General features: G+C 44.2%; 1 protein-coding gene across 1 annotated transcript in view; it reads left to right on the plus strand.

Annotated features, from left to right (window-relative positions):
• Positions 1–15419, plus strand: part of LOC130078833 (fibrinogen C domain-containing protein 1-like) — a 120554-nt gene that overhangs the window by 54812 nt on the left and 50323 nt on the right. Inside the window, exon 3 of the mRNA XM_056244530.1 lies at positions 1136–1615. Within this exon, the coding sequence (XP_056100505.1) occupies positions 1136–1615 (480 nt within the window). The remainder of the gene's footprint in view (positions 1–1135; positions 1616–15419) is intronic.

The following is a 15419-nucleotide window of genomic DNA, read 5'->3' on the forward strand; positions in this document are numbered from 1 at the left end:
TAGAACAACCGACTAGTTAAGGCATTTTACTTGACCTCACTAGTTAAAAAGGCGTTTAAATCAGACAAAACATGTTTTTATTTAAGTCTACTGTTTTGTGCATGTTTCTGTGATGGGTGGGTTTAGGGGTAGGGGTAGGGTAAGGCCATGGCCATATAAAATATCTAATCTGATAGAAATAATTAACCTGAAATTAAATATGCTATGTCCTCACTCATATAGTGAAGCAAACGTGCGTGTGTGTGTGTGTGTGTGTGTGTGAGACAGAATACCAAAACCATAAACTAGACTCAGAAGTAATTATTTGAAGGATAAGCCAAGGTATAACAAAATGTATTCAACAAGTACCGTGTGGTTTGATCCTATTTAATTCATTCCAGGAGCTTATCTATTGCCTCAACATGTTCCACTAGGCTTCAGAGATGGAGGAGAGAGGATCTCTGGTCTCTGAGTAAACTGTTCACTGAAGTGCTTCCCCGAAATCTTTTTTATATTCCCTTAGTTGATCGTAAAAGCCAACTCGTAAAGCAAGCCATTAACCACCCATCAGCATGGGCCAATGCCAGCGTGGCTGTTTTGCATATTTATGAACAAGAAGGAAAAAAAGAGAACATATGTGTACGCACCTTTTTCAGGGAATAACATATTTTACACAGAGAACACACCAACACTGCCAGTGCATCATTGCACACACATGTCCAAACTACACATACACACATTTGGTTGGATGGTAAAATCAAAGTGGTTTATTTTTTCCCTATTACGGGAGCACTGTGGAGTGAATAGATAATTCACAATGACACCACATGACAACATTGTGTCTACGTCTGTGTGGTTTTATGATTCTGATTTGTAAAATGGATTTCTCAGATGAAGAACACATGATTACCATACAAAGCTCATTCTTATGCGTATGTATGATTGTTATTCATACAAATAATAATACATCCTTACATCTCAGCACTTTCATCTCTCCTTCTTTGTCTTTCCTGCAGTTGTGTCAGACTGCAGTATTATCCCCAACAGGCTTTAAAAAGCACTTTCTGTTCTGCCAAAATGATAATGATGATTATGATGTTATTACGCTTTAACTCTTTGTCTCTCTGTCTTTTTTTCTGTCTTTGTCTGTCTGCAGAGGATGAGTTGTAGCTATCTGCTATGTACCATCCTACTCTTCGTGGCCGTTCTGCTCGCAGTCACAGTGACTGGAACCATTCTTCTTATGAACCACTACCAGGCTCCCCCCATGTCGGATGGTCCGCCCCATATTAGCACCAATCAGGACGAAGCCAATGCGTTGGTGACAGTCGAGAGAGGTGATGGATCACGCATTAATATCTTCATCGACCCCAACTGCCCTGATTATAACAGTAACTTCTTGCGGCTGGAAGGCGTGCAGACATCTTTGCTGCACTCGCTCACCGACCATGATACGGATCTTAAGTCCGTCAAAGGTCAGGATCGAGCGCTATTGGTCAACTTGGCAGAGGAAGTTGCTAAGCTGTCAGCCCATGCGGGCCAGCTGAAGATGGACTATGAGTCTCTTAGACGAGGACAAGGCAACCTGGGACAGGACCTGAACACACTGCAAACTGAACAGAACAGACTTATACAGGTAATGGCGTGCTGATACACACATATTCAAATATAACAGAACGTTACATGCATGTGGGTAGTTGACATAGTGTGCCACGAGCAAAAGTGGATTCGGACACGATCTAAGTGCACTTGCGCAGTGCGCTGTAGACCATGCGCTTAAGCGCACTGCGCAAGTGCACTTAGATCGTGTCCGAATCCACTTTTGCTCGTTAAAATTGTCGGCGCACATGGGGCATGGTCTAAAAGGGTTGTTCCGATTCTCTTAATGAGTAATGGGTTTGTTTTGGGCGTAACATACAATAAAGCAATCAGAGTCTCATCTCCCATTCCCTGTAAAAGCCTGTTGCGCTCGCGGATTCGCTATTTACATGGCGGAATTTGCAAGCAGAAAAACTGAACACTTCTCTAGCGAGAAAACGGATCTGCTCGTGCGCGAGGTTAAAGCCTGCAAGCAGACCATCTACGGGTTAAAGTGAATGCGCGTTGTGGACCTGCCTATAGGTGCACATTACTAACGCGTCCTTTAAATAAAAAAAATATTGCGCCATTGACTATATTAAATTGGCGCAGTCTATTTCAGTTGCCTCAAAATAGCAAGAGCGTCAACAATGCGCCTGAACAGACATCGTTTTCAGACCAGCACACCCATGGCCGCACAAATGGGCGCAAATGCATTTGCTATTTAAACAAGGACGTGAACATGATAACTAAAATGTTGGGCTGAAACTAGCAAAAAACACTTGCGTCGTGCCTGGCGCTGCATTGCATGATAGGGCCCAGTGTGTCCATGAAGCACGTCCTGATTTTCTGGATCAACATATTTTGAACATTCCTGTATGAAAATGTTGTCCTAATCACATCCCTACCCCTAAACCTAATAAGTTATCCCTAAAAGAGGTTAATGATAGGTGAATTAACACTGATGTAGAAGCACCAAACCTTGATAGTAAGCCTAAACTTGACATAAACTGTAAACTTGTCCCTCAAATCTGATTGGATGTTGTTCCAGAATCAGCAAAGTTGTACTTCGTGAAATCAGGTTCTGCATCCATGGAGGAAAATGTAATAAGGTCATCAAATCAATAAAATATGTGAAAAGTAGTTTTAGATATAGCATAGCTCTTTACAAAAGTGAATACCCATTTACCCGCTGAAATGATGAAATGACTGACATCACGGTTACAAAACAGTCTCCACATGAGCAGAACTGCACTGAGAAGCAGGTGTGCCTTCAGCTCAGCAGTAGATTTTGTCAAACCATTGAACTTCTGGGAAATGGACAGGATCCATAATAAATGACATTTCAGGGAGAATAATGCTGAGTTAACACTTGGTATGTTTCCCGGAGTCTAAACCTCCGCTCAATTGCTACCCCACTGGTTTGTTCTCACACTTTATGCTGCTTCAAACCGTGGCTCATTTGCAAAATGCTTTTCTCATCAATGTGAGACCCATTGGAAGCTGTTTATCACCATTGCCATGCCAGTTTGAACTCTGAAAGTTAGTAATGGAGATAAATGTTCACTGGAATTGTCCTTGCGTATCAGAAACTGAACATTGAGACTACCCATCCATCAGTTTATCTCGTATGTCATCTTTACAGTGCATAAGTTGCATATGAAGAGTCATGTATGATTGAACATTGCATTTACATTTAATGCTGTACAGCAGTGACATGTACAACAGAAATAATATTTTGAAATTAGTATTTTAAATATGAAATTATGAATATTGAGCCATCAGAGAAACATTTGAAATTGTTTGTATGAAGATTTTTTGTTTGGTAGGTTTGTTTATCATTATTTTTTTTTATTTTTTTTTTTTATATGTACTCTACAGTTCAAATTGTTGGGGTCTGTAAGATTGTTTTAACCCTCATATTATCCTCATTCCCCCTTTACCCTCATCGTCTTTGGGGACAGTTCGGACCCTAAACATTTACAGAGCAATTGTATAAAAATATATAATTTTTTAACTTCTCAAGTATACATTTATGGTGTGTTTTGGGGGATATGTGGTACTTTGTTTACATAAACAATTAGCTTGCATATAACATATTACATTTTTCAGAAAAAAAAAGAAAAAAAACTTAAATGACCTATGGCATCTTTACACAGCCGAGTTAAGGCTGATCTATAGCGGCTCTGTGTCTGCTCAAAATTCTGTGTAAAGACACAATGGCGCATAAAAGCCGACTTAAAATATGCCGGGTCTGACCCACCTCAGCCCCTCAAAGTATAAATGAATGCGAACTTGTGCCGCCCTAAACTGTCATTGTCATGACATCCTAAAGCACGCCTGTCCGCTCAAGTGACACGAGAATCAAGAAGCGGGAGATGAAACATAGGCCTAGCTCAATATTGTTTTAGCCAAGTTAAAAAAAAAAGTCTGCCTACAAGGGACTGTCATGGTGTGGTGTGGATTGAAGAAGACTCAAAGTCCAAAGGCTCCAATACAAACTTTTACTAATAACAAAACAACAAACAGGTACAGGCAGGCAGACGGGCAGAGGGTACACACAAAGGTAACCTTCACAAGAACCGACCAGGACTGACTGAACAGAGGGAAACTAAATACAGATACCAATGAACAATGAGGTGAGGACAGGTGACACGGATGATGATGACGAAGAACAGGTGGGTGATTGAGGGAGTGAGTTCAGGTGTGGAGACAAGAAGGATTCTGGGAAGTGCAGTGAAGACGAAGACAGGATGGTGCAGACGATGACTGTGACATAACGCCCCCCTATAAAAAGGCACGACCTCGCGCCGTAGAACATCAACAGGGGTGGGGGGGTGGGCGCCCTGAAGGCTGACCAGGGCGTGGCCTATCCAGGGCAGGAAACCTCCAGGGCAGAGCACGATGAGCAGGCGGCCATGGCGGAGACGCCTCTTCTGGTGGCCATGGCGGTGAAGACCCTTTGGGTGCCCATGGCGGAGAGGACCCTTCGGGTGGCCATGGCGGAGAGGATTTTTCTGGTGGCCGTGGCCCCTTGCACCTATGCCCCCCCCCCCAAAAAAGATTCTTGGGGAAAGTGACAGAGTTAGGACCAGCCTCTGGGACAGGGACTGGCTGGGCAGACGGGACGTGAAGCGCTAACTCGGCAGGGTTGACGTGGAGCGCTGGCTCTGTGCTGGACGGGACCAGCGGTGAAGGCTCTGTGCTGGACGGGACCAGCGGTGAAGGCTCTGGGCTGGAGCGGGAATAAACGGCTCGAAAACAATGTCGGGCTAGAAAATACAGTGAAAAAACTGTTACAACATTGAACAAATTTTGATGTTATGTTCTGGCAAACATTTTGATGTTTTATGACAAGTTTTATGAATTAACACTTACCATATACGTTTTCTCAGCCTCAGAAAATACCAGACGCTCTCTACAGCTCTCCCTAATAATAATTAAAGCTTCTTGACAGTTATAGCGCCACCTATGGTCCGATCTCCATGAATTTTTTCGGATTTACAGGCTTTTGAGTGTATTTTGCCACGCCCATTTTCTAAATGACCCCATTTTAGACATACGAAAAATGCAAAAGTTCAACTTTTTTTCGATAATTATTTATCTAGAAAGTCTAGAGAATTGTCCTAGAGTGGTTTGGTTCCGATCGGGCGGAAAACCTAGGACTAGTTCGCTCTCTACGCGCCCAAGAACTGCAGTGAGTCAGCGAGGCTGTGGGGGAGGGGGAAGAACAGGCTCGAGAGTCGAGACAGTAGTCGATTAAAAAAAGATTCGATTTATAGGCATCGGGAATTGAAAGTCTCGTGTGATTCAGCTCCAAATAAGAGTCGGAACTCTTAACACACTTAACACTTAACACAAATCATAACACTTAAAATCTAAATTTTTTGCTGCCAAATGAGCCTACATTAAACACACCTGTTTAATTTTTGATGCCAAAACTTGCAATTTTAAGTAAAGTTAAGTTATGATAACTTGATTTCTTTATTAATGACAACATTGGGGTTTACAGTGTGATTAATAATATTATTAAGTTGTAAAGTAATTAAAGATCCGTTATGATTGTCGAAAGAATTCCGGGTGCAGTTTACTCTCAGCCAATATGATTCCATGTATCATTTTCATGGTTCAGTCGTGGAAGTCTATTCTGATTGGTTGGTAACTTTTGAGAACGTTTAATCCAGAAGTGAAGATAATTAATTTCAAGTGCAAAAACAGAGAGATCACGCAATATCTGCACGTGAGGAGATGCACTGCAAAAAAATGCTAGCCTAATATCTTATGGCATTTTACTCATCTATTAAATGCATCTTGATTTAAGAATTTTTTGATATTTGGACTGGAAACAAGACAAAAATACTAAGTAAGAAAGGCATTTTTTTTGCAGTGTAAGAGAGCACTGTATGTTGGAGAGCGCACATCCAGTTTTGTGCGAGAGCAGTAGCGGAGTGGCAATCGGGAGAGTCGGGACTTTTCCTGGTGGGCCGGTAGTGTTTCGAGGCCGCGAGGGCCGGTCTGATAGTTATACATTGCAACACAAAGGAAAACAAATTTGCCGAGTTAAAACAGAGTTTTTGTTGTTGAATCATATTTTTTCTAGTACATCTTTTAAAATATAGAGCTCATCACAAATAAAAGTTCCAGATGGACAAATATTAAATGCAAAAACCAACAATATCTTAAAAGAAACTAGAGAGTGGCAAATTTTGAAGTAGGGTTCAAGTTCTCTTACGAGAGGTTCTCTCGTATTGCGTAAGCTAGCTTACGCTACGGGAAAGATTAATCTTTTCTGAGAAATTGAAGCCAAAAATTATCCTATAATTTTGTATCCATTGTCAACGCAGTTCAGCTGCAGCAGACCATGAGCGGGCTAGCTAGCAGCTCATTGGTTCGCTCACAGAGAACTGCTTAAGCCTATGAGGAGACGCGAATGAACTCTCGGCCAATGAGAGTCTGACATGCTCTCATTGCGTCAGAGCCCGCCGAAACGGGCGTGGTCAGAGAGTATAAATATTGGCGTCCTAGGCTGTAAACTCTGATTTTCATCTCTTCAGCGAGGCTACACACATCTGCTGATCCTGAGAGAAGCCGCCGTCGTCGAAAAGGCAACTCTAGCGAGCATCTGGGAGACTGAGGAAGCTGGCCGTCTTCGCCACCTTCAGCCGTCCTGCGAGCTAGCGCCATCCGACGGATTTGTATCCTTTTTACAAAAAGCTTCCTGTACATTTTGTATCTAAAAGAGCCGAGCGTCTTTTTCAAGATGTCTCGTAAATCTTCCTGCGGTTCTTGCCGCGCTCCCCTCGAGGATGGAGACCGTCACGTCATCTGTGCTCTCTGCCTTCGATTGAAGCACACCGAGCTCGCCCTCGCCGATGGCGGCTGCGATCTCTGCGAAGACATGCCGTTGTCGACCCTGCGGGTTCGACTTCAGGACACTAAAGTTGCTTCCGCGCCGCCTCTGACTTCACCGCGGAAGAAGAAACGCCGCTCTCAGAGGCCGCCGGAACCCCAGCCAGAAGCGTTCATCCCGCCGGAGCCTGTCGCCTCCCGCTCTCCTTCTCCGCCGCTTCCGGACATACAGTTTCCGCCGAGTGGCCGCTCTGTCGCCTCCGATGACGCCGCGGATATCAAGGAGACATGTTCGCTTCTCGCCTCAGACAGTGAGGAATGGTCCGGTTCTCACGCCTCCTCGGCCCGAGAATCCACCGGGACCCGCGCTGGAATCGAGGAGGAATTAGTGCGCCTCCTCTCACAGGCCGTCGAACGCCTCGGGCTCGATTGGTCCCCTCCCCCCGAGCAGACCATCAACCGTATGGACGGCAGCTACTTCCGCCAGCGCTCGACTCCCGCCACTAAACGGGCCGCGCCCTTCCTACCTGAACTGCACGCGGAACTCACGAAGTCCTGGAACACCCCGCTCTCTGCTAGAACTCGCTCTGACTCTTCCACCCCGCTTCGCGTTGTGGACGGAGCCGCAGAGAAGGGCTATCTCTCCATTCCCCCTGTAGAGGACCTGGTCGCCGCACATCTATGTCCGCCCTCCGTGAGATGGCGCTCATCACCTGTGCTTCCCTCTAAAGCCTGCAGAGCGACTTCAAGCTTTCACGCCCGCGCTTACTCAGCCGCCGGCCAAGCAGCCTCTGCACTTTACTCCATGTCCGTCCTTCAGATACTACAGGGTGACATACTTTGTGAATGGGACGAGAGCGGAGAAAATCCCCCTCCAGTCGCGGATTTGAGGAGCGCCACGGATATTGCCCTTCGCGCTACAAAATCTGCTGCTCAAGCCCTGGGGAAATGCATGGCCGCCATTTGTGTGTCTGAGAGACATTTGTGGCTCACACTCGCCGACATGGGAGATTCTGAGCGCGCCGCCTTTCTCAACGCCCCGCTCTCTCCATCCGGCCTCTTCGGATCTGCTGTCACGGGTATCGTCGACCGATTTTCCGAAGTGCAGAAAGCCTCCCAGGCCATGAATCTCTTTCTGCCTCGTCGCGCTAGCTCCTCTGCAGGCCGCTCACGTGACCAGCCTCCTGCACGAGCCCCACCCCAGCGCTCAGCTCAGCACAGTCAGACTTCTCAGCGACGCCAGGGCGGCTGCCCTCGTTCTCGCTCTGACAGCCGCCACAGACCGCCGCCTCCTCGGGGGCCTCGGCCTAGGATCGCGCTGAAACCTGATCACTCGAAGTCTGCCTAGCACAGCTGAGAAAAAGACGGCGCTCTCCCGCCGCGGCCGGACCGCCGTCAAAGTTTCGCCCTCTGTTAGTCCCCGCTCACGTGGCTACTACAGCAGTGTACTCCGCCATTACCAAGCCGGTCTCCCTTCCCGCTTGCATGAGCGCAAACGCCGTTTTCATGGCGACCCAGAGAAATCTCATAAAGAGCATAAAAGCCTCCTGTGTAGAAAATGTGCCCACAACACTGTGTTCACTCATACACAAAAGCACTTCAGTTCCCGTGTCTCACACAGAGCCCACTCTCATAAAGCGGTTCCAACCCGCTCGAGTTTCAGAGTGCATAAGCGCGCCCACGAGCCCGTGTGCGTGTCCCACCTCTGCTCACTCTGTTACACGGCCCATAAACTCCTCTCTGAGTGTAAGTCCCGCTGTCATAAACACTATGAGCGCGCTCACGCAGCCCGCTATGTGCAGCGACGGGGACCATGTAGCCATTCACCCCCTAGCGTTACGCTTCAAAGCGTGGGAAGCTATTCCGGGAATTTCCCAGTGGGTGCTAAACACAATAAGGCTAGGCTATCGCTTACAGTTTCACCGCCGCCCTCCACGTTTTCGAGCGTGACACTGCTCCGTTCAGAGATAGCAAAGCTATTGTGCAAAAGGGCCATAGAGAGAGTTCCTCTGTCTATGAGCGAGTCGGGGTTTTATGGCCGTTATTATCTGGTTCCCAAGAAAGACGGCGGCCTCAGACCAATCTTAGACCTCATATTTCTGAACAAAGTTCTCATGAAGAGACCGTTCAAAATGCTCACTATCAGAAAACTCCTCGCGCATGTGCGCCAGGGGGACTGGTTCATTTCACTAGATCTGAAAGATGCTTACTTTCAGATTCAGATAAATCCCCTTCACAGGCCATTTTTACGTTTCGCCTTCGAAGGCCAGGTTTATCAATACACCGCCCTTCCGTTCGGCCTATCCTTAGCACCCCGTACGTTCACGAAGTGCATGGATGCGGCACTCGCCCCCCTGCGGAGTCAGGGTCTGCGAATACTGAACTATTTGGACGACTGGCTGATTTTGGCACAATCACAGAGAGAGCTACTGTCTCATCGTACAGTTCTCCTCGACCATCTGAAAGCTTTGGGCCTCTCTGTCAACTGGACAAAGAGCGCACTACAACCCAGTCAGACTATCTCCTTCTTGGGTATAGAGCTAGACTCGGTCACGATGACGGCTCGTCTGTCAACACAGCACGCGCGCCGTGTTCAGCGTCTCGCCGCATCTTTTCAGATGAACAGACTCACACCTCTGAAAACTTTTCAGAAGGCGTTGGGTTACATGGCCTCCGCGGTGCTCCAGCTGGGGTTACTGCGCATGCGCCTGCTTCAGCTCTGGTTGAAGAGCCGTGTGTCTCACCGTGCGTGGACCACGGGCCGCCAGTTGATAAAAGTAATGCAGACCTGTATCACAGCTCTGCAGCCATGAACTGTGGCAGAATGGTTTCAGCGGGGCGTTTCCATGGGGACCCTTTCTCGCCGAAAAGTCATCTCGACAGACGCATCCAACACGGGTTGGGGTGCGGTCTGCGAGGGCTCACCGGCCTTCGGCCCCTGGTCAGCTCAAGAGAGCCTCCTCCACATAAACTGTTTGGAGATGTTGGCGGTCGAGAACACGCTCACGCGCTTTCTTCCGTGCATTCACGGTCACCACGTGCTGATCCGTTCGGACAATATAGCCGTGGTCTCCTATCTAAACCGTCAGGGCGGAGTCAGATCCAGGAATCTCTTCCGGCTGACAGAACGCATCTTAGTTTGGTCTCAGTGTCACCTGCTCTCGCTCAGAGCGACGCACGTGCCGGGCCATCTGAACGACGGTCCAGACAGTCTGTCCAGGAACCCCATTCCCCCCGGGGTTGGGAGGGTCAGACTTGGTTTCCGGAGCTCACTCAGCTGTCACAGACAGCCCCGTGGCCCATTCCAGTCAGAACAGATCTCCTCTCCCAAGCTCACGGCACGATCTGGCATCCCCACCCAGAGCGCTGGGCGCTACATGCGTGGGTGATCAACAACTACCCGTTGCTTTGCCAGAGGGAGTGGTAAACATGATCATGCAGGCTAGAGCGGCTTCTACTAGAAGGCTCTATGCGTCTAAATGGTCTGTGTTCTCTAAATGGTGCACCGACAGAAATTTGGACCCACGGTCATGCGAGGTTCCTTCCTTGCTAGTTTTTCTCCAAGAAATGTTGGACAAGGGCAGGTCCCCGTCCACTCTCAAGGTGTATGTGGCAGCCGTCGCAGCGTTCGTTGAACCCCGGGTTCCCCAGCCAGTCACTGGGCAAAGATGGCTTGTTCATCCGCTTCCTCAGGGGAGCTAGAAGGATGAACCCCCCACGCCCCCCTTCCGTGCCGATTTGGGACCTTTCCATAGTTCTCGAAGCTATGAAAGCCCCCCCATTCAAACCGCTAAACACCGTGGACCTCAAATACCTTTCACTCAAAACCGTTTTTCTGCTCGCGCTCGCGTCAGTAAAACGCGTGGGAGACCTTCACGCGCTGTCCATTAGCGCTTCCTGTCTCGAGTTTGGGCCCAATGACTCCTTAGTTGTTCTCAAACCTAGACATGGTTATGTCCCAAAAGCGATTGATACCCCGTTCAGGGCACAAGTTATTTCCCTATCGGCTCTGCCTGCATCCGATAGCGAATCTGACTCTAATCTCCTGTGTCCGGTCAGGGCCCTGAGATTATACATTACTCGCACTGCTCCGGTCAGACGATCCGAGCAGCTTTTTGTTTCGTTCGGTGGGCGCACCAAAGAGTTGGCCGCCTCGAAACAGACTCTATCCAGATGGATAGTTGATGCCATTGCAGCCGCATACGCATCAAAAGACCGGCCATGCCCTCGGGGCATCAGGGCTCATTCCACTAGAGGCATGGCCTCATCGTGGGCATGGTCCAGCGGAATTTCCATTCATGACATTTGTGTGGCAGCGGGATGGGCTTCCCCCTCCACCTTTGTCAGATTTTACAATCTGGAAGTTCCCGCCTTGCAGGCTAAACTACTAGCAGTCTAGTATGTTACAGCTCTTCTGGTTGAGCTGCACTATAGGGAGTTATTCACACAGACCGGTTTCGCTCTGTCCCTCTCTATCATGTGCTTATGTACTACACAATCTCCAGCCCGCTCTGCTGGCCTTTGTCACATGTACATATATTTATTCACACTCATAAGGGTTCCCTGGGGTCTCCCCTGGGACTCATAGTGGATGCTTAGCACGCACGGCGTTGACCAGGTGTTCCCGTAGCGTAAGCTAGCTTACGCAATACGAGAGAACCTCTCGTAAGAGAACGAATCGGTTACCTAACGTAACCTCGGTTCTCTCTAGATGAGGGAACGAGTATTGCGTTCCTGGCCGTGCTTGTGCTACTAGCGTTCTCGCTTCATTCTATGAAAACCAGAGTTTACAGCCTAGGACGCCAATATTTATACTCTCTGACCACGCCCATTTCGGCGGGCTCTGACGCAATGAGAGCATGTCAGACTCTCATTGGCCGAGAGTTCATTCGTGTCTCCTCATAGGCTTAAGCAGTTCTCTGTGAGCGAACCAATGAGCTGCTAGCTAGCCTGCTCATGGTCTGCTGCAGCTGAACTGCGTTGACAATGGATACAAAATTATAGGATAATTTTTGGCTTCAATTTCTCAGAAAAGATTCATCTTTCCCATAGCGCAAGCTAGCTTACGCAATACTCGTTGAACCGAGGTTACGTTAGGTAACCGACTCGTTTTAATTAGTTGTACAGCTTGAAATGTAAAGCTTGTTCTCATACACAGATATGGCCTATTTATGAAGGAAATGCATGCTTTTATTTGTCATTTAAACTGATGCAAACAGGAAAAGAGTAGAAAGACGTATTATCCTGTCGCCCCCTCTAGTGGACAGCATTAAGTATTACGCCTTCATTGCTCAGACAAAGCAAGTCAATGGATTTTTTTTTGGGAAAGTAAGTCTGACCAGTTAGAAAAGATATAATCGAGTCAGACCAGTCTGAAGGTCTGAGCAGAGTTTGGTGAAGCATTAAAGTTCTAGGCGGAGTCAATTTCTCATAATAATAATAAATAATAATAATGTTTAAATATCTGGCTTTCTCAAGCCAACAAAATAAGAATTCAGAGAAAAATCGACCAATTCAGATGTAATAAAATTGTATTAGTTTTATAATAAACCTAATAATATTTTAAAGGTATGCCGTCTTCAACTGACATGATTTTAATTAATCCCAAACCCTGCTAATTTTATAAGTACGTTCTGTACGTTCACTAATTCTAGCTTCTCTCTTTTCTGTCTCGTTCTTTTCATGTGAACTGAGTAGGCTACACATGCTTACATTTATAAATATAAACTTTATTTCTATTCAATTTTCAAAATTATTTAGGCCTATACTGTACATGTGTCACAAACACACCTTTTGATGTAAATAAAAGACGAGAGTGGTAAATGTTATGAACATATTATCATGTTACAGTTCAGCCTATTATTGATTGTTATTTCCACTTCCCTTTTATCCAAAGAGACTGAACTATTTGCACTGTATTTATGGTCCGTGTATCATCCGATTATTTGATTTCCAATTTGAAATGAAATAAGCAGAAATGAGAAAACGGCACCTTTATTCGTTTTTTCGTTTTTTTTTCAAAAAACGAAAAAACGAGATTTCGGCTTGATTTTTAGTTTTTTAGTTCACAGGCAAAAAACAAATACATGACTTCAAAATTCGTTTTCCACATGTGGGCGGTCATGAGACGCCCCCTTCCGCTGATTGGTCAATTAAATCTGAGGATGTGACGTCATCAGTCGTCATTCAGGGGTGCGTTTCCCGAAGCCAACTATGGTCGCAAGATCCGTCGTTACCAATAGAGTTCAATGGAAATTGCGATCATAGTTGGCCAACGATGCTTTTGGGAAACGCACCCCAGGTCTGTTCAACAAAAAATAAGCGTCCTCAACGGTAATCTACCCATTAAGGATGTAATTTGTCTCTTTGAAAACCCAAACACATCTTTAGAATCTACTGGTAACTTCCTTATCCTTGTGGCAAACTTTTACTTTCACAAACAAAGGTTTCCTAAGAAAATTCCTACTTTTAAAGATTTCTTATGTGAAGTAAAATATTTAATCAAATCACTAAGAATAATTGATAATAGAAAATGTACTTCTTTTTTGAAGAAATATAGAGATAGTTTATGTACCATGATTAATATCTGTTTGCTGTTTCTTTTTTCCCTTTTTTTTCTTCTTTGTTTAGCTCTCTCCATTTTTTATGCTATGATTGTGCACGAATGAGTTTACTTGTTTAATATATACATTGTTGGAAATGTTTTAGATTTCTAAAAGATGTGTGTTTGCACTATTGTCATTTTTTAAAATAAAAATAAATAAATAATAATAATAATAATAGTCCTCTACTACCGCTTCTTAAACTGTACAGGGCAGGTTCATTGGGCTTTCTTCTGTGCAACTTAACGCATTTCACAGAAATATTTACATCAGAAATATTAAATATTAGTCTCCCACCAGCCTTTATTTAGCTGTGCGGAGTTAAATCTGTGTGGTGCTGCGCTAGACAGCGCCGAGCGGGTGAGGCACAGACCAGTGTTCAGTCAGCAGTCACAACTTTTCTTTTAGACAGTATAAGCTCCGTTTTGGAGACGGGATGGTCATTGCAAATACTGTAATTATGCCAATCGGTTGAGGGTGGGTACCGATGACGGTGAAATAAAATTTTACTGAAACTGTAATCATAGCCGCGACCCGCGAGAATGAGACAGATGATTGACAGGATGATAGTGGAGGCAATTGAAGGGGCAAGATACCTTCTGTTAACAAAAAAAAGTGTTTAATATAAGTGACTTTGTCTTTGTTTTATTGTTTTCAATAAAATAATAGTGAACGGTTGACCACAAACTGAGCCTTCATTTTAAAGGGCAATTTCCAAAAATCTTATTTATTTGTTATAAAATGGGTATTTTGGGTCACCCGTCTTATCAATAGTATATTTGGTAATAAAACGTTTTTTTTTATTGTGTTTTCATTAAAAATATAGACCTATCATAACAACTTATAAATATCAAAATCTACAGAAGACATTAACATTTTGATGTTAGACTATGTAGACATAGATGTTTGACATTTTGAACAATTTAAATTGAGTTGGGCCAACTCAATTTTGGAAAATTTTAATTCTAAATATTAATTATTGAGTTGAGCCAACTTAATTTTGAACAATTTAAATTGAGTTGGGCTAACTCAATTTTAGAAAATTTAAATTCTAAATATTTATTGAGTTGGGCCAACTTAATTTTGGAAAATTTAAATTCTAAATATTAATTATTGAGTTGGATCAACTTAATTTTAAACAATTTAAATTGAGTTGGGCCAACTTAATTTTGGAAAATTTAAATTCTAAATATTAATTATTGAATTGGATCAACTTAATTTTGAACAATTTAAATTGAGTTGGGCCAACTTAATTTTGGAAAATGTACATTCTAAATATTAATTATTGAATTGGATCAACTTAATTTTGAACAATTTAAATTGAGTTGGGCCAACTTAATTTTTGAAAATTTAAATTCTAAATATTAATTATTGAGTTGGATCAACTTAATTTTTAGAAAATTTAAATTCTAAATATTAATTATTGAGTTGGATCAACTTAATTTTAGAAAATTTTAATTCTAATATTGAGTTGGGCCAACTTAAATTTGAACAATTTAAATTGAGTTGGGCCAACTCAATTTTAGAAAATTTAAATTCTAAATATTAATTATTGAGTTGAGCCAACTTAATTTTGAACAATTTAAATTGAGTAGGGCCAACTCAATTTTAGAAAATTTAAATTCTAAATATTAATTATTGAGTTGAGCCAACTTAATTTTGAACAATTTAAATTGAGTTGGGCTAACTCAATTTTGGTAAAATTTAATTCTAAATATTAATTATTGAGTTGGGCCAACTTAATTTAATTTACTGTAACATGTATTCAACATTAAGTAGGCCTATAGGGTTATGCCGGTGAGGAAATTTTTCCACTGATTAACTTATGACAACACCAGTGTTATTTGTTAAAGGGGTCATATAATGCCATTTTTGTACAAGCTAATATGATTCTTTAGGGTCTAAATTAAA

This window comes from Rhinichthys klamathensis, unplaced genomic scaffold (genome assembly GCF_029890125.1).
Source record: "Rhinichthys klamathensis goyatoka isolate OS25496 unplaced genomic scaffold, OSU_Roscu_1.1 h1tg001000l_1, whole genome shotgun sequence".
Lineage (NCBI taxonomy): Eukaryota > Metazoa > Chordata > Actinopteri > Cypriniformes > Leuciscidae > Rhinichthys > Rhinichthys klamathensis.